Source organism: Daphnia magna, linkage group LG5, assembly GCF_020631705.1.
Source record: "Daphnia magna isolate NIES linkage group LG5, ASM2063170v1.1, whole genome shotgun sequence".
Lineage (NCBI taxonomy): Eukaryota > Metazoa > Arthropoda > Branchiopoda > Diplostraca > Daphniidae > Daphnia > Daphnia magna.
In genome coordinates, this window is record NC_059186.1 from 247,724 (window position 1) to 266,586 (window position 18,863).

Consider the following 18,863-nt stretch of genomic DNA (forward strand, 5'->3'; position numbering starts at 1 on the left):
ATACATCATTGTAGCAAATTTGTTCGTGTCTAGCTTTTCCTCGATTATACAAGTAGGTTCTCTAGGGAAGTTGAACGTCGCGTGTCATTGGTGAAAGAAAGCATGAATGAGACGAGTTTACGCAACCGAACGACTCGAGAACGATATTATACCACGAGAATTAATGCTGAACCAGTCATTCTCTTGTTGGTGGACTGCAGCGCCCTCCGACAATGTTGTGTCACATCGCGCCACCCGAGAAACGACAAAGCTGTATATTGTCGTACGGAGGGCGTGGTTTCAGTCGACTGCTTTGTGTCTTGAGGTTATTTATATTGTAGATTTTGACTGTCTAACTTGTAGTCAAGTAGTCACACTGGTGAATAGGTGAGAAATCGTATTCCCAATATCTGTTCTTGCTGGAAGCAGTGACACGTTTGAATTCAAGTTACGCGGCTTTCGTGCTGTCATATTTTGTGTTGGCGATCTGTTTCGCGTGTAATGTGTACACCGGTCATTGTGAAAGAACTTGCTCTTACCAGATAAATTGCAATATTGCATTAACATTACCGCCTGTCCTCGCTTGATCTTACAGTGACAGTATGTCGTGGCGATTCAAAGCTTCCAAATACAAGAATGCTGCTCCAAAGGTGCCCAAACCTGATGAGTGGGTTAGAGACCTCAATATTGGTTCCTACCAGATCAATGGGCAGGTTATCAAGGCCTCAGCATCATTCATGGCATTCAATGCTGATGTGGCAGGTAAGACTCAAATTGCTCCAGCTAATGATGTGTGACTGAGCTAATCTGTGCCGTTTGCAGGGAGCAACTTGTATGTCATTCCTCTAAACGACACAGGAAGGAAGCCTAAAAACTACCCACTCCTCCATGCTCATTCCGATTTAGTCACTGATTTGGATTTCTCTCCTTTTGACGATGGATTATTGGCTACAGGGTCCCAAGATTCCATGGTAAAAGTGTCAGGGTTCACATAAACCCTGTTCAGATCAATAATTCATCATTCTTTTTGCAATTTTCAAGATTAAACTATGGAGCATTCCAGAATGTGGATTGTCAGAGACCGTAATGACGCCAGAGTGCACACTGACGCGTGCTCACCAGCGTCGAATAGAGAATGTCTTATTTCATCCTGTCGCCGATTTTTTACTTTCCACGTCGTCCGGAAATGCATTGACCTTGTGGGATATCCACAAACAAGAAGAGCTCATGAGTAAGTACATATATATAAGTCAGTAAACAAATCTATGCTTGTTTTCCTTAATTATTAAATATTGTTATTCAACTTTCGATTTAGCTTTGAACAATGAAGAAGACGTTTTTCAAAGTCTTTCGTGGAAGGCAGACGGGAGCATGCTGGCAACCACTTCCAAAGATAAAAAAGTTCGTATTTGGGATCCGAGAGCTAATTCGGTTACCCATTCGGCCGATAGTCATTCGAGTAACCGCGAGTCTGTAACCACTTGGCTGGGGGCTTCTAATCGTATCCTCACTTCCGGATTCGATTCGGTAAGTAAACAATAGAAAAATCAATTCTTTGTTTTGTTTTTTTTTAAACCAGACTTTCTCTCGTTGTAAATTGAATTAAAACAGAGCCGCCAGCGTCAGGTGTTCGTTAGGGACGTGCGCAACTTTGCCCAAGTGGAATTTTCTCTAGTCTTCGATAGCTCAACTGGGTATTTGCCTAATGTCATTAGCGGTTATGTGTTAACAAGTTTGGTAATCTCTTTGAATGTCACTGAATACGTTAGGTTGTTGCTCCCACTCTTTGATGCTGATACTCAAATGCTGTTTTTGGCCGGAAAAGGCGACAATACCATCGGTTTCCACGAGGTGAACGAACGTGATCCCATCCTCACCGAAGGCTTGAGGTAAAAATAACGAGAAAAAAAAAATCCCATTAAAAGAAAGTGAAATGGAGTTTTAATTGACTGTTAAAAAATTGGCTAATGATTTCAGGCATACAGGTCAGCAAAGCAAAGGTGCTTGTCTAGTCCCTAAACGTGCGTTGCGAGTCATGGAAGGCGAAGCTAACCGCGTATTGCAGCTGACGGCCAACGCCGTTGTTCCCATATCGTATATTGTCCCACGCAAGGTATAAAAAATGCTAAAAATAAATACCTTTCGCCGCTCTCTGTCACCTTTTAAAACATTTTCGTTGTTTTTTCTTTTTTTGGTATGACGCAGTCTTACAGAGAGTTTCACGCCGATCTGTTTCCGGAAACAGCTGGCTCAGAATCGCCCATCTACGCTAGTCAATGGATGACGGGAACCAATGCCACGGTCGAGAAAATACTCTTGGATCCAAGCCGTTGGCAAGGGAAAAATCTCCATGTAAAATTGTTGTTATTTTCTTTTTTCTAATGTGATTTTTACAAGGCAAGGGGAAATTAAAGAACACGACATCGTAACTATTTTTTTTGTTTTTGTTTTCCCACGGATTATGATCTCGTGGGATTAGATCATTCGGGGTCCATTAAGCCAGCGCAAAGAGGAAGTCAAGGTGGTCAAGACAGTGCCTACACCCAAACCGCGAAAATCTGTTTCCGACGAAGGGAGTTTATCTTCTAATAACATAATGCCTAAGGTAATGAATATATTTATAAACTCGGAAAACAAACTAATAACTAAACATAAAAAAAAAAAAAATAGCCTTTTGTCGCTCCCAAACCATCGCCACGTTTTAGTTCTAACGAAGGCAATGGAACAACGGAGAATCAAGGGGGTCCCCGACCCGTAGCCGTCAGACGCTCGTCTTCATTACGAACCGGGCCGTCTGCGACGCTGGAAGAGAAAGAAAACAACACCAACGGTAATTTGACCGACATGAGCGCTAAAAAGCGCAGTGATAGTGATCGTACAGTCAACCAGGTAACAATCGCATCATTTTTTCAATTTAATTTTTAAAAATAAACCTTGTGTATTTATTGAAAACAGGCAAAGAACGGTGAAGAGGATGATGTGTTCAAAGTTCCCACAACGGCCCAACGCCGACAAATGTTCCAGGATCGCATCAATTCCGTTCAGGAAACGTCATCTGGTTCGAATGTCGTGGACAGCAGCTCAGCCAATGCCGTGGCTGCCTCTCCTCTCCCCAAAAGGGCCACTCGTATTTTCGGTAAAACATTTGTTTAAAAAAACCTTGGATCCATTCTCTGTTCGATTAACTCTCGGTCTACTGTTGCGCTCGAATCAGGTCGGGTGGCCAAATTCCGTCATCTTCACGGCACAGTCATGCCGCGCAATACTCATTTGGAAAACTTTCGCGGCCTTGACAACGCTCTACCCACCGAGTGTAACGGTTTCCACGGTATGTGCTACTTTGCTGTTTCAATCTAAGAAGTAATGAGAAAAAGAAAAACGAAAGCTGATATCGTTTTGGCTTTGTAGGTAATCCGGAACGCGTGGCCGTTCCGCTCAACGGCCCTGGTGGTCGGATCGCTATTTTGGAACTGAAGAAAGGCGGTCGTCTACCCGACGGTCCCTTGGCAGCCTTTTTCAATACGTGCAAAGTATTGGATTTCTCTTGGGATCCTTTTAATAGCCGTCGGCTGGCCGTCGGTATGGCAACAACTTGATTTCCTAAAAGAATGGGATCACTAATTGAATCGGATTTTTTTTAAATTTTAGCTTGTGATGATGGACGTATTCGCCTTTGGGAAGTCAATGGCGATGGCGGAATCCTTATGGAATCGTCGAATGAGCCGACTAAAATGCTGGAAGTGGCCCAAAACACGGACAGGATAACTGTTGTAGTCTTTCATCCGCTGGCCGCTGATGTGATGGCTTCCGTTTCTGCCGATTACGTCATTCGCATATGGGACATTGAAAGTGGCGCCGTCACTGTCCAACTGGAACCTCATCCCGATCAGGTAACAATGTCCATGTCAAAACTTGGATGTCTCTCTTTCCAACTATCGAATTTCGTTCCAGGTTTTCGGCGTGGCATGGAGTCCATGTGGATCTTATATCGCGTCCGTGTGCAAGGACGGAAAGGTGCGAATTTTCGAGCCCCGTGCCAGTAGAGCAGCCGTTCGCCAAGGTGCCGGCCCTAATGGAGTCAAAGGCGCTCGTGTTACATGGGCCCTAGATGGCAAATTCCTCTTGGTCTCCGGTTTTGACAAGTATACGTTTGCTTCGTATTTTTGAAGAATGATTTTCAAACTATAAATGTGGATTGTGCGCTAGGTCATCGCAACGGCTCTTGTACGTTTTCCGGTCGACGGATCTTACCACTTCGCTGAATACGCTCAATTTGGACGTCTCGCCTACTTTACTCATTCCGTATTACGACGAAGACAGCGCAACACTTTTCCTAACCGGAAAGGTATCAAAATCAAGTTTTATTTTTGTTCTTTTTGTTGTTGTTGTTGTCTATTGTTTGGTTCGGTTTAGGGAGACACTACAATTCACTGTTATGAAGTATCAGAAGATCCACCGCACCTTTTCCCGCTGAGCCACCACAAATGTTCGACTGCTCTTCAGGTTTGTTTTTTTTGGATTTATTTATTTATAGTTTAAATGTCACGACCGATTCTAATTTGCGCGTTCCAGGGATTGGCCTTATTGCCAAAACACGTCTGTCAAGTGAAAGATGTGGAATTTGCACGTTTCGTCACGCTGACATCCAACTCGATTGAGCCGCTGTCTTTCACAGTTCCTCGTGTCAAGGTCAAAACCCCAAACGTTTCAGACGATTCAAAGTTGTGTTTATTTATTTATTTATTTATTTTTGTACAGAATGATTATTTCCAAGATGATTTATTTCCGCCAACCAAAGTCTTGTGGCAACCCAGTATGACGGCCAGCCAGTGGTTCGCCGGAGCCAACATTCCACCGAAACGGATGGATCTCAAACCAAACGATATGGAAACGCGTAAGTTGTTGTCAAACGACTTGCAACATCTCATATTTAAAAAAAAAAAAAATAAATCATTTTCTATTTGCATATTGCGTCGGGGTTTTTAGTTTCGAGTCTAAAGGCTCAGTCAACGACGCCATCGGCGTCAACAGCCCCGCCCATCGCCGAGCCGATTGTATCTTCAATCAACGGTGGTGTTGGTGGCGGTTTCTTATCCGCTGTCAGCGCACGCAAAGAGCGTGAAAAAGGAGCGCAGGTATTTAAAAATGCACGAGAGCACATAATCCCCCCTTTTTTTAAATTTATTTACATGTCATTCGATTGAAAATCCCCAATTTTTTTCTAATGTCTTGACAGCTGGAAGCGGCCATCAGTTCCCAGCTGGAGGTGAATTTGACTCTGGAACAGGACGGCATGGTGGGAGTCGACGAATCGGAATGGGTAAACAAATTGACAATCAAATTTTGTAGCCGTCCTTCAATTTTTGTTTTCCTTTCGAAAATTCTCATTTAATAGGATAATTAACGAACCGTTTTCAACAGCTGGATGGATGCAGGGATCAAGAATGAAAAGCGGTAAAATGGATTGCTAAAGCTTCTACCTTATTATCATATCCAACGCGAATGGAAAACGAAAAGAAACAAACTTGAGAAATTCCATTTTTCATATCTCTTTTTTTTCCCCTAAAAAAAAAAAAAGTCTCGATTCGTTTTTTTTTTAACGTCAGTTTTTTTTGTGTGTCGTGATCGTTTTTTCTCATCTTTTCTATCTCTTTCAAGAAATAGCTTCCGTCTTCGTGTCAAACCCATTATGTAATAGCTTTTCCATCGTCTGTGTCAGTGCCAATGTCTTTTATCTCTTTTTCTTCTTCGACAAAAAGAGGAAGAGAGAAGGGAAAAGAGTACATCATTGGGAAACACTTGATAAACTTTTATCTCCATTTTTTTTTCAGTTTTTTTTTTTCAACATACATTTTTTTAAAATGTGGAACGAAAGTTAGAGGCAACCGACGCGATCACGCGGAATCAGCCGCAATTCCGAGCCGTGTTTAAGAAAGACATTGCCTGCGAGAAAAGAAAAGAAAAAAAAAAACAAACATTAAAAGTGTCAAAAAGTTTAATGCGAAATGGGGCGAGTTCAACTGACCGGCAGTTTGTTGTGGATTGATGCCAATTCCATCGTCGGTGATGATGGCCGAAGTGGCCGGATCTACTTTGAATTCTTCAGCGGCAAACTTGAGCACGGCCGTAAAAGGCGTGGCTTCGGGTACGCTCAGCCTATATTTCCATGCAATAAAAATAAAGGAAAAAGGTTATATACAAAAAAAGCTATTTAGATACACATCGAACGATGTATTTAAAGTTCTCCTTGAATTGATTATTAGTTACAAAGAAAGGGAGGGAAGACCCCAGTTACAAACACAATGGGGGAAAATAGCTCGAGGAGGCAGTAATGGACTCGGTTTCCCGCTGAATATTCGTTATTTTTAATTGGAGGCATTGATCGATAATCGCTGCTCGACTTCCATCCAGATGGATACGAGGCCGGGCAACTGTTTTTGACGCTCAAGGAACTGGCGAGCTTCCGAGGTCACGTGATCCTCATTAAGCGGTGAAGAAGCGGGAGGAGACCACAGACTTTGCATGTGACGGACCAATTGATCGAACGAAAACCACAGACCCCGGAAGCGGTTCGATGTCTCATCGTTTTCGGGCCAACTCCAAACGTGGTCCTTCTCGTAATAGATGGGGGTCAAATGACTTGCCAGCAGGGCCAATATTTTCAGCCATGATTGAAAGAAATTGGGGCTCATTTCGCACAGCTTGCGGCTCAATGCTACTGGAACAGCCAGTAGGCCGCTGATTGTTCGGGAATGACAGCTTTCTTTTGCTTGGTCGAGCCAATTATTGGCCAACATTTCCATCACTCGAATAATCAGTTGGCTGAGTTTGACCTCGGGTAATGTTTCAGATTCTGAGGCTAAGCTCAAGACAGTTAGTAGCAGTTCAATCATCTGCACTGATTTGAGCAAAGGCTCCAATTTAGCTTCAAGTACACCAGGGCTAAGATCTTGCATCAAATCTTCTTTAAGAATCATTGCTTTCACTGACAATATGGCGTCTGAATCTCCTACCGAATGGATCAAAGCAACGGCATTCTGATGTAATGCTTTCCTCTTGGCAGCACTTAGGCACAGCTCTTGGAACTTGATGGGAGGAAAAACGTTGCTCATGGCTTTCATAACGCAGAACATGGTGTCTTCCGTGATGTCTGGATTGCGAAGGAATTCTTCAAGCAGGAGGAGAGGAGCTTTCATCAGGATTGTTCTTCGAAACATCACATATTTGCCTGTAGTTTCACCAGCTTTGGCTAGCGCTTCATCTAATTCTTGTAAATGACCTGATTCAACCAAAGAGTCATGCATTTCTTCGCAATACCTGGCCCATTGGAATGCTTTTTCTGCCTGGTTTAAAGTCCACGAAACACTTACGGCCGCTTTCGGCAATATATCCACTAGGAAAACTCGGGAATGTTCGACCATTTCGCTCACAGAAGGCATATTGTCATGGAAACAAAACGATAAAGTTTTCGATGAAACTTACACTTTGAAAGGAAGTTTTGGGTCGGACGTCAACGTGATCTTGAAAGTCACTTTCCCGCTGCCACTGCATAGTTTAAACAAAAGACGTTGGATTTATTTTGAAAGGAAAAAAACAAAATTTTTCGTTACCTCATTTTACAATAAACAAGGTGAAAGTCGAACAAATAGAAACGAAAATTGACAGCTGTGAGTTGGCGAACAGCAGGTTGTCAAAGACGTTGCAACATTTATGCAAACGAATCGAGTTCCAGCAAGAAAAATGTTTTTTCTTTTATTCAATTTTACTTCTTTTACTTTACTTGTGTCGTACAGTGAATTAGTATAATAAAATTGTTTATCGTGGTTTATTTACATCGTAATCAGACTCTTTTTTCCATCTTGTGTTCACTGCTCGTTTCCAAGAAAACTAAAACTTGTTGTGTAACAACATCACAGATTTACAGTTTTTCCCCCATCCCAACGTCAAATAAGAACAAGAGGCAGGGCGAAGAAAGACCTTTTGTACACGTCGTTCCATATTTTCAAAAGGCCCTGGACACAAGGTAAATACGGCTGCTAAGGGACGTGCCACCCATCAATTTCTTTTTCTAGCGAAAAATCTTTTTTCTAAGTTTATATTTAAAAAAAAAATGGAAAGCGTGTGCTGTGATGTATGTACAAAAGCGTTAGCATTCTGCCATCCTTTGGCTGCTTTTACAGGATTTACGGGTGCGAGAGTGGCCCGTCTAAGTGCTGATGACTTCAAATAAATATATACAAAGCTTTTTACTACAGAAAAAAAAACTTGCTTTTCTTTTTGTTCCTCCTTCTTTAATAAGGACATGCAAATGGAAACACAACATTTTTTTTCCCCGTAAATAATCCGAGTATTCTAGCATGAAGCGCATCTTTCATCTCTCGACTGTAATCCGCTCAGTTTGCTATTACGTTGTTATTTTTCTCTGAAACTTTCTTATTTTTTTTTTTTTGTGTATTTTCTTGGCGGATGTCTTTCGAACGTTTGGACTTTTTGGGATATATGCAAGATCCATATAAATAGGGGATAAAAGCCAAGAGTGCTGCTCGCCCGATTTCAAAATGTATATACACACCAACAGGCCGGAGAAAAAGATTTTGCCACTTTCGATCAGAGTGCTCCCAATATAAAAAGAAAAGGGTGTGTGTATGTGTGTGTGTGTATAAATAGAGAGAGAGAGAGAGAGAGAGAGAGATGGATAATGGAAGGAAAATCCATGTTGTTAGGTATTCATGTTGGGAACTGATGCTGCTTGCGTCCTATGTATACGCCAATAACCCCCGTTCTTATATACAACACATGTGAAATGTGTTGTATACACTTTTATAGAGGGATCGGAAAACTTTCCTATACGCTTCCGGATAATGGAAGCATGTATTTGGTTGTATGTGTGTATATATATTTATTTTATTTTTTTAAAAGGGATTTAGGTGTTGATCCCAATGTTGTCAGCCCAACAATCGATCCTGCTGACTTTTGTAGAGCGAAAAACAAAAAGGCCTTTTTTATTGCACATTCAACCGTTTTACAATGTATTTATGAAAATTATGATTAACTGTTTGTTTTTTGTTTGTTTTTTCGGGAAATGCTTAGTGATGACGTTTGGGGGCCCTGGGCGAATCTTTGTTTTCCATTCTCGATTTTTTCTCGTTCATTTTTAAGTATAATATACTTAGAGCTGTGGGAGAAAAGCATCGCTGTCAGATTTATTTTTTGCATAGCAGCTCATTGCAAAAAAAAAAAATAAAAAGAAAAAGAAAATGTTTTTCGATGCGCGTGCCTGTCACCAATAACCGGATATAAAATATGTATATATCTAAAATACGTTATCTTACATAAAAACGGCTTATAACAAACTTCTTTTTTTTTTGTTTTGTGAGCTTTTTTCATTCTGAAGGAAGATGCGAATTCAGAGAATGTGTCAGCTTATGCATCTTTGGAATATACAAGCGACACGATTTGAAAAAAAATAATAATAATGTATTTTTATATATAGACACAAGCGAGTGATGTGCTGGATTCTCATGGGAGATCAAAGAGCTCCTGGAAATCTTTCATATATATAGTTAATACAGAAAAATGGGAAAACAGTATGTCTGGCTGAATCACCAGCTCTTTCTTGGGCGTGTCGATCATCAGCATATTTTAAAAGAGAATTGCAATCGTTGTCTCATCATCATCTCGTATAGAGCCCCATCTAAAAATTAAAAATGTTAAAAACACAGTTGAAAGCGAGTTAGCCTTAGCAACGGCCAATCCCATCAAAATTCAATTCTCTTTTTAGGTATATTTTATCTAAAAATATTCCATCAAGAATAAAAAATAAAAGAACCAAATAGGATGAGTATTAGCGCCGAGACGACTAAATAGTTAGGACGGACAACGATATATTTTATAGAGAAGAGCATTCATCAAATGAGGCGGTGGAAAGCGGCTCAGCCACCAACGCATCAGAGCTTTTCTTTTATATAGACCTATACACACACAAGGCGCAGTGTAGACATCTATTTAGCCAATCAGAGAGAGAGAGAGAGCAAAAAAATAAAAAGGGAAAAATTCAATTAACTAATGCTGTCTGATGCCTGCAACTTCTTATTTAGATAAAGGGACTATATAAAGCTTTCTTTGTATTTATTTAATTATTTATATACACAGCCTGTGTATATATAATAGATGGATAGATAAAATTGTAAATGTTGATGGTATAAATAATCCCCGCCGACTTTGTTGCAAGACATTGCCTCGTCTTCTTTATTACTGCTATTATACGCCGATATCTACCAACAGCTGGGAACACCAGCACCAGCACTTAATATATCTTGATGGATGTCTCAGTGAAATGGCCAAAACTATACACAAACACAAAATAAAAGGCCAACTTGAACGTGGGCTGAATGAAAATCTGCTCCTATAAAATTATAGTGCACATCGGTTTATCGCCTGTGAATACACTTGTTCGAAAGTGTTAAGTGCCCGTTGCCTTAAGTAGGCTTAAAGTGTCTAAACCTAAGAATTTTGGGTGGAAAAAAAGTTGTCTGTGACGGGAATCGAACCTAGGTCCCTCGCGTTACAGCCATTTTCTTTTTGACCAATCCTTCGATTTTCTGCGTAATCATTTCTGTTTTGTTTTTTTTTTACATGAAAATGTTGTCAACTTGTGCTGTCGACTCGTTCATCAATTGCAATTCATTAAATAATTTTATTTTCATTCTTAGGGCTGATTTTTAATGACATTCATTTGCATATTATTCGTCGCTTTTCCGTACCCCGCCTCCTTCCTAGAGCTTCCCAGAAAATCGGTTTACCTTAAATTTTGTTTGCAAGCTTGAGACATGAAAACGAATTTTCTAAGAACTACTTTTAAAAAATTGTAATCCCCCACCCCCTCAGACTTTTGGTTAACCACGACCTTTGACAGTTTTCGTTTCTTACCGCTCCTCTTTAGCAATATGCCCAGGTAAAGTCCTGTAGCGAGAGCGTACAGTACAACAAAGGAAAACGTGGTCCACTAAACGTTCAGATTCAGGTATTTATGAAGTGGTGAACATAAACTTTGCATGCACTTAAACTATTCTTCTCTTACTGACTTGGAAAAACTGCTGCGTTTAGCTAAAGTGTAGCCTAACTAAAAATTGCTATTTGTTTAGTTACTTGGGGAATAAGACGTTTTCAGCTAAAAGCTATTGAGAATTTTTATTTCGACTGTTTCACGTGATGGCTTTATTTCTTATTCAGGTTTCCACAGTGTGTGCAGACGAAATAGCTGTTGACCGAGAACGATCCCCATCCTCTATTTTCTTCTTGATCCCGACGCCATTCTCTGCTTGAAATTGCACGTGGAATATAGTAGGCACTCACGTACACCAGTGGGATTTAAATCGCTTTTATGTACGTACATAAGATTACGTTACATAATGTAGCAGCAAAAATGGCTGGTGAACGATGTATGGAGGCTATAGCCGTGCTCGATATCATCGCAATTTTGTAACATTTATTATGTTTGTGTGTTTTCGTCATTTGTAAGTTCCTACATTACGGGAATCCCCCGTGGAAATGACAATACTAAATAAACAGAGGAATTGATGACCAGGTGTCTTGTGCTGCCATCTAGCGGAAGTATAAGCGGAATTAATTGTTCAGCCAGCATCGACCACCACTTGCCTCGTTAAATGGATTTATCTCCTTTATTAAGCTGCTGAACGTGATGTAATGCGCTGCACGAGTGCGAAAGAATCAAACGTGTTTTAGCGCATGCGCATTTCATCTTCAAGGCTCAAACACACCGAAAGCAGCTATAAGCTCGAACGCTTCGCTCGCAAGAGACGCAGTCGTTCAAAAGCCATTGTCGTGAACGATCCACGGTTGTTTGTTTTTATTTACTTTTTCATGCAGTCTAGTTTCTGAACCCTCTTACAGTCGTGTCGAGTGTTACATTTTGCAAGTTATCATCACCAATTGGGCTCTAAACGGCGACACATTGAGCAAGTTTTACAAGCACCGAAATAACACCATCACAAGGTAAATGATTGTTTCATTCATCGCATCATCTCTAGCCGATGTGAGTAATTTAAAATGAAAAAAAAAGGAAAGGAAAGTGCATTTAGACAGGAGGATTTTCGCGAGCTATTGAAGAAAATCAATCCCTCTAAATGTAGTAGGATACAGCAAGGCTATTAGAATCAAATAGACGTTGCTATCGTTTATCGTCATTTCCCATTTCCTGTTCAGACATCCGCGAAATGACGTTTAAGCCCATATAAATGCCTGCGATTGCTGCAACATTTTGTGTACACAGCGTCCATATAGGAAACGAGTATATACCCCACATTATTGTGTTATATATATATGTGCTGCCCTGCTGCTGCTGTCGGTGGCACGAAACGTTGCAACATTCACGACACCGGATATTAGAGGCCTCCATGTTTTATACGTAATTCCCCGTTGTTATTACATTTCCACCTGTTTGCCCCTCCATACACACACATATATAGCTATGTTGGCAGCGTGTTATATTGCTGTCAAATATGTGAGGGCTCAGAAATGTTTTATTGCTCCTATTGTATTATATATTTTTGCTGCCCTTTTTTTTATCCCTCAATAACGCTCACAAACAATCTAAAACAAGTTCTGCCTGCATATATTCGATATGCGATGTAGATATATACACCCCGCCGTGCGAAGTCGTTTGTTATAGAGGCAAAATAAATATTAAAGAAAAGAGGGGGCACGTGATCGTATATGAGGGTTATGCATGTGCGCTGCCCATATTGCTCGAATTAATAATAGAGAGGGTATTAAGAAAAAAGGAAAGAGAGAGAAACACTATGCACATATATATTGGCTCATATATGATATTCCAGCCTCTAAACACCGAAACTGCAATGGACTTTATTTAATTCTACAATAATTCTGACTGCTCTCTTAGTGTTCCCAACATAACGCCTAAAGCTTCAATCGTGATTAACAAGAACAACATCAAAATAGGCTGCTGTGTGTATATGAAACGCGCACCAAATGCTCTCAATCAGCCATTCATTTGTTCCTGCCTCATATGGAATATATACAGTTGACGTATACCATGATTTCAGCCATTATTATTTATTGCTACTGGTTATGTATGGGGGGGGGGGAGATCTATATAAGATATAGAGGAGTGCCCCTCTCCCACCAGGCAATTGGATCTATATAAATAATAGCTTTTATGTTTATCTATCCACCGCGCGGCTCTCTATATTGATAGCGGCCTATATACGGATGTGGATCAGATATATCTAGAGAGAGAGAAAGAGAGCGAAGGTTCCCTGGCCAATTATATAAATGGCATAGTTGATTTGAGCCATTCTCTATATATGTATATGGTAGCCGATACACTGCAAAATGGGGAAATCAAATGTAAAGACGTTAAAAGCAGCGCCATCTCTCCCTCTATTGTGATTGACCAGATAAAAGAAATTGGGGAAGGGTGAGTTCGCACGCCGACAATGGTGGACGATGAAATTAATTGGATCCCTTGTATATGTATAGCTCGTATGCGTTCCTTGATGTTATATCCTTGAAAATAAATTAAGCGGAGGTAATGACGCATCTGCGGAAATTGTCCATAGATGGGGTAACAGTCGATTTTTGAAATTCGCGCTTGTTTTGCAGTTTTGCAGCAATCACTGAATTATTCCCAATTTTAAGTAGATTATCTTTTTGCTTTCCGTTTTGATGGACGCGTAGTTGATACGTGATTGTAACATACGTGTTTTTACGGGCTGAACGAAGAAGGGGTTTATTGGGCACCCCACATGCTGGAAGCCATATATTAAAAAAGCGAGCCTATATTACGGTAGATAGCCAATACTAGATGATTTATGATACACATTGTTTCCAGACGTATAACTTCTATTAGCTCAGCAAAACGTACGGCTGCAATAAAATTGTTTGGATTTTATTTTCCTCCATAGATGGCGTCCATAATGGACACGTAAAAAAAAATATATAGACCTATAAATATATAGCGAGATGATTAATTACGTGTAATGTATCTTTTAATCGGATATCATATGACCTTAATTAACGCCATCTTGAGTTTCATATGAAAACAAGTCCGAAAAATATTATTACGCCAGTTGTCGATTTGAAACATAATTAGATCGCTGACACGCCATTTGCGCTTTTTACGGTATATACACGCTAGATTACTTCATATTGTGCATTATAACGATCGTTGTTGTTGCCATGCGTCGTCTTACACGTCTACCAATTTCCAATCGTAATTTATTAATAATAACAAAAAATAATAATAACGCGAAGTACGTCGTCCATAAATCAGCTGTTCTAATCGCAAACGCTGCGCCTTGTTTATTTTTCTTTTCGCGCTGACGTACACGTATAAAAAATCGGCCCACTATATTCGGAAAGTTTATGACATTTTTCGTTGAAAAAAGCCTTCAAATGTTCTGGATTTTTAATCGAGCGGATAATTTATTAGGAGCCACGATTTCGTGGCTGTTCGTCTGTAGATATATACACGCGCCTTCTATTATGCCCATCTGTACGTTTCACGATGGAGAGTTATTTCATTACACACTTGAATGCGGATGCTTGGCGTCAAGTGTGACTTGATTTTAGGGCAGCTGCATCTAATGAACCGTATAGAGGCTCCGACGAGCATCTGGTTGGTGTCTGATAACGCGGCATACACACACAACAAACAGCTCATTATAATTATATAAGGAGGCTCCTTCTATATATACGAAGCAGGGCAACAACTTGATTGCGAATTGGATTTAACCTTTCTGTCGTATTATACATTTCACGTAGTTTTTTCGACTTGAACCAAACAACAAATTGGAGTAAATGGGCCAATTTTCGTCTGCTGCCGTCCAACTCATTTCGATTGACGCGTGTTCTATGCCTAATCTAGAGCAATCGAGACAATTGAATCCTCCTGGCCATGAGAGGCATCCGACAAGGACTTTCAATATCACGTGACCTACGGGGACGGGGGAGACCTACAGTGCGTCGCGTGCACATTATGAAAATTTAATTAATTTTCTGCATATACATGCGCCCTCTTTCCTTCTGCTGTTGTGCGTGTGTGTGTCTGTCTGTCCGTGAGATACACAAAGTCTTTTGTTAACGTGTGCATCATCTCCGGAACAAAAGAACATCGAGTTCGATATGCTCTCTGGAGATGTGTTTTAATTGCCGTTGAATCCATCGGCGTCGTTCATTAATGCACAAGAGGGCGTGGCATTGATTGAAATCGTGTATAAAATTGATTCATCATTATACAAACGCGTACCATCGAGCGCTATGATTTCTTCGCTCAATTAATACGCTATCGCCATCTATATTTTTTTTTGTAGACGAGTTTCAAGTCAATAGATGTATCGTAAAGCAGTGCTGGTTAAATTAATTCCCCCTTCCGTCAAAGGCCATGAGTGACATCTAAAAATAAAAACTTTGAAAAACAAGAAGTTTGTTTAATAAGAGAAACATGGGGATTGTATGACATATCTCATGACAGAGGCTATATATCTCTATGTAGAGGCGACATATATAGCCCATGTGTTTTTGCATAAATATGTATTTTAAAATATTTCTTTTTGTTTTTGTTTAAGATAACAAAATTCGTGTATAAGGAGAGATAAGGGGGAAATATATTTAAGATTTTTCAAACGTGTTTATCCTTTTTTAGTTGGTGTGTGTGCTGATGGCTATGCGATATATCTTTTTTTTTTTTTTTTAAGAAATGGGAAAAACAAAGTTTCAAGTGGATCTACAGCGAAATGGCCGATGTATTTAGAGCAAAAGGAAGACATATTTTGGCGAGGGGAGATACCCGTGGAAACTTCTTTGGAGAATAGTCAAACTCTCGCATGTCTGTGGGGGTCAAATTTCTGCAAAGCTTCACTGTACAATATTGACTCTACATATATATACTTATCTAAACATCCCTTCTTGTAATCTCTCATGCCCTCCTCCACTACTCTTGTTTGAAAGGGGGGAAAAAACAAAACATTGTAATTTAGACAACCCTTGTACATATTCAAAATTAAGTACAGTATGTAGATTTTAGTTGACTGCGTAGAGCTTTAATTTGTTTCTAAAAAATCAGCTGATGGTAATGAATATAGAAAAGAGAATCACTGCGTATATTCTAAAGGAATAAAATAATAAAAGATAGGAGGATAGGTGGGAGATAGAGGAGGGCGAAATGTGCTCTATATGTTATAGAGCCGATGCATATATACAAGAAATAGACGAGTGCAGAAAAAGCTTTCAGCATTCCACTTTGGTGTTGCGTCACGCATTAGCCAACACATCTTTATAGAAATGGATCGCCAGCCAACTGTGTGTACATTTGTCAAGGGAGGGGCTGTCTATAAAGGTAAATTGACAAGAAGGGAAATGTGGTTAAGTGCTAGACGTTTCAATCGCGTCTTTTATTCCATTCTTTTTTTATTTTGTTATGGATTTTCCCCCATCTATTGTTAGTAGCTTACAATAGATGGCTCTCTCTACATTTTAAATGTGAAAACAACCAATTACGCATACGGGCCGTCGTGTGATAAATACGAAAACTGCCATTCTATTCAATAAATTTGCATTGTAATACGAATGTATTGTAAGGTAGCCTGTTCCAGATTAAATTTAATGAGCGAAACACCTTAAAGTGCTTTATTCCCGTCGATATTCAAAAGACGTTACGAAAGGAAATCCTATTTCACAGAGAGTGTATTATCTAATTTATGAAAATAATATTTTTTTTTAAAGAAAAAAGGTCGAAACGAATGCGCCACGTAACTCAAGTTGAATGGGTGTACGCAAATATAGATAAATAGTGAGAGATAAAAAAACGAACGGTATCGAAGAAGCTTTTTCTTTCGATTTACTCCGACATGACCGAGCACTCTCTTCCTCCATAATACACATCTAGCTTTTGTTTTTTCCACAGTTCTATAGAAGCGTAGGTTGTGTGTGTGTCTGTACAAGAGATGCATTACAGTCGCCATATATACACGTGTGGGCTGTGATGCTGGACAGATGCAGCCCAAAGTCTCTTTAGAGTACATTTCCCATTTTGAAAAAACAAAAAAAAACAACTCATGTCGTGAGATATATACCAGTCAGCAGCAGCACTTTCAACTCTCTTGTTCTTATGTAACGGTGCACTTTGGAATGCTCTCACACAGCATACAAACGGCACGTGCTGTCTGGCAATCTATACATTTTTGGTCCATTAATAGTTGAAGTATTTCTCTCTCTCTCTCTAAAAAAACGAACATTTTTCATTTTCATTTCAAACTAGTGCCAATGTAAATTCCCAACCAAAGAAAAAAGCAAGAAACGAATCCAATGGAACATCATCCGTACCATCGAGAAATGAATCCCGTTCGATTATCGTCCGTCAACAACAAACATCACCACAGCCTGTCAATGGCATCCATGGCGACACTAGCGGCATCTGTTGGTCCGATTTCGCCCCACCGACATCAGCACAACAACAACAACAGCGTTCATCATCACCATCCCCAGTTACCGGCAGTAATTAGTCACCTGTGCGCCGGGTGCGGTCATCTCATCAAAGATCGTTACCTCCTCCAGGCTTTGGATTCCTATTGGCACGAAGATTGCCTCAAATGCAGTTGTTGTGGTTGCCGTTTGGGTGAAGTCGGTTCCAATCTCTTTACCAAGGCCAACTTGATGCTGTGCAAACGAGACTACCTCAGGTATTTTAAGTTTTTAATTATTATTTTGCATTAAACGTATTGACATATGCAATGATTCAGGTTATTTGGAGCGACGGGCAATTGCGCCGCTTGCTGTAAACCCATTCCTGCGTTCGAGATGGTCATGAGAGCCAAAACCAACGTCTACCATCTCGACTGTTTCGCTTGCCAGCAGTGCCATCAGAGGTGGGAATCTGTCTTTATTCGAATTACAGTATTTAAATATTAGCAAGTGGAACGAAAAAAATTTTGTTTGTGTTGCCACCTTGCGGCTAGCCTTGGCTGTGACGTCAGTTGAGTCAGATTTTTTAAAAACATGTCACAGGCCACACCCCTTTAGAGGGTTATGGAACATCTAACCGATTGCTGTGGGTCAGGTGTTAACATATATGTCAGGTGTGTTTATCCAGCAGTGATCAACTGTTTGTTCTCTGTTAATTGATGCGGATATGAAGTGTCAAGTAATCAACGGGTCGCACGTGTGTCCCTGTACGCAGAACAAACATTTTCGCGCCTATTTTTAACTCAACATTTGTCTCAACAGGTTTTGTGTGGGCGATCGGTTTTACCTGTGCGACAACCAAATCCTTTGCGAATACGATTACGAAGAACGGCTCGTCTTCGCCAATGCCTCATCATCGGCTTGTGTTAGCCAGCCAATCAGTAGTCGATCGGGACATGAACCCAATAGACAAACGACAACAGATGATTCCAATCAAACAACCCGAATTGCCTGGACCAATTCGGCTTTTGTCGAAACTCGTCCCGAAGCTTCATCATCATCTTCCGCCTCGCTAGATGGCAGCACTGGACAACATGTCTCCAAAGATCAGCCGAGATTTCAACAAGATTCTTCTCCCGCAGGGCTTCAACAGCATCAGGTGGTGGAACACGACGCCTCGTCCAGCGGTTACGGCAGTCCCGATTCTGGAGGACTCATCGATGAAGGATGAAAATTTTGACGTGCTATCGTCATATCAACATTTCATTAAGTATTAGTCAATTTTGTACATTCGTGCTCTATGATTTCTTTATTTGCATTGATGGCATCAGTGTTTTCATTCTCTAGAGCGCGCATTTTTTTTTGAACATTTGATTCATCAATGTATTATTTGTTCTTGTTACACCAAATAAAGAAGTGTTGCGTCAACGTCCGCTAGATGT

The 18,863-nt window shown here is 40.3% G+C and overlaps 3 protein-coding genes and 1 long non-coding RNA gene across 4 annotated transcripts; 3 read left to right on the plus strand and 1 right to left on the minus strand.

The window, feature by feature from the left end:
- The first annotated feature begins 91 nt into the window (after window positions 1–91).
- On the plus strand, window positions 92–5,780 carry LOC116923798 (coronin-7). Its single transcript, XM_032930334.2, has 23 exons — window positions 92–366; window positions 575–741; window positions 802–950; window positions 1,021–1,210; window positions 1,295–1,506; window positions 1,591–1,673; window positions 1,749–1,868; window positions 1,957–2,092; window positions 2,185–2,331; window positions 2,459–2,584; window positions 2,650–2,868; window positions 2,935–3,115; window positions 3,194–3,307; window positions 3,388–3,558; window positions 3,628–3,869; window positions 3,931–4,121; window positions 4,186–4,324; window positions 4,393–4,482; window positions 4,552–4,668; window positions 4,738–4,873; window positions 4,966–5,114; window positions 5,216–5,299; window positions 5,375–5,780. The coding sequence occupies exons 1-23, from the start codon at window positions 107–109 to the stop codon at window positions 5,381–5,383; spliced, it is 3,432 nt and encodes a 1,143-aa protein (XP_032786225.2). The 5' UTR covers window positions 92–106; the 3' UTR covers window positions 5,384–5,780.
- LOC116923806 (ubiquitin-fold modifier 1) lies at window positions 5,774–7,827 on the minus strand. The gene is made up of 4 exons (XM_032930347.2): window positions 7,590–7,827; window positions 7,462–7,524; window positions 6,005–6,135; window positions 5,774–5,922 (listed from the first exon to the last, which is right to left on the minus strand). The coding sequence occupies exons 1-4, from the start codon at window positions 7,592–7,594 to the stop codon at window positions 5,855–5,857; spliced, it is 267 nt and encodes an 88-aa protein (XP_032786238.1). The 5' UTR covers window positions 7,595–7,827; the 3' UTR covers window positions 5,774–5,854.
- A 2,841-nt stretch (window positions 7,828–10,668) lies between these two features.
- On the plus strand, window positions 10,669–11,562 carry LOC116923815. The gene is made up of 2 exons (XR_004394693.2): window positions 10,669–11,002; window positions 11,212–11,562. It is a non-coding gene; the product is annotated as an uncharacterized LOC116923815 (long non-coding RNA).
- Window positions 11,563–11,779: 217 nt separating this feature from the next.
- Window positions 11,780–18,849, plus strand: LOC116923810 (LIM/homeobox protein Awh). The gene is made up of 4 exons (XM_032930357.2): window positions 11,780–11,994; window positions 17,279–17,699; window positions 17,760–17,885; window positions 18,244–18,849. Exons 2-4 carry the CDS (start codon window positions 17,326–17,328, stop codon window positions 18,650–18,652), a joined length of 909 nt encoding a protein of 302 aa, XP_032786248.2. The 5' UTR covers window positions 11,780–11,994; window positions 17,279–17,325; the 3' UTR covers window positions 18,653–18,849.
- The last annotated feature ends 14 nt before the right edge of the window (window positions 18,850–18,863 follow it).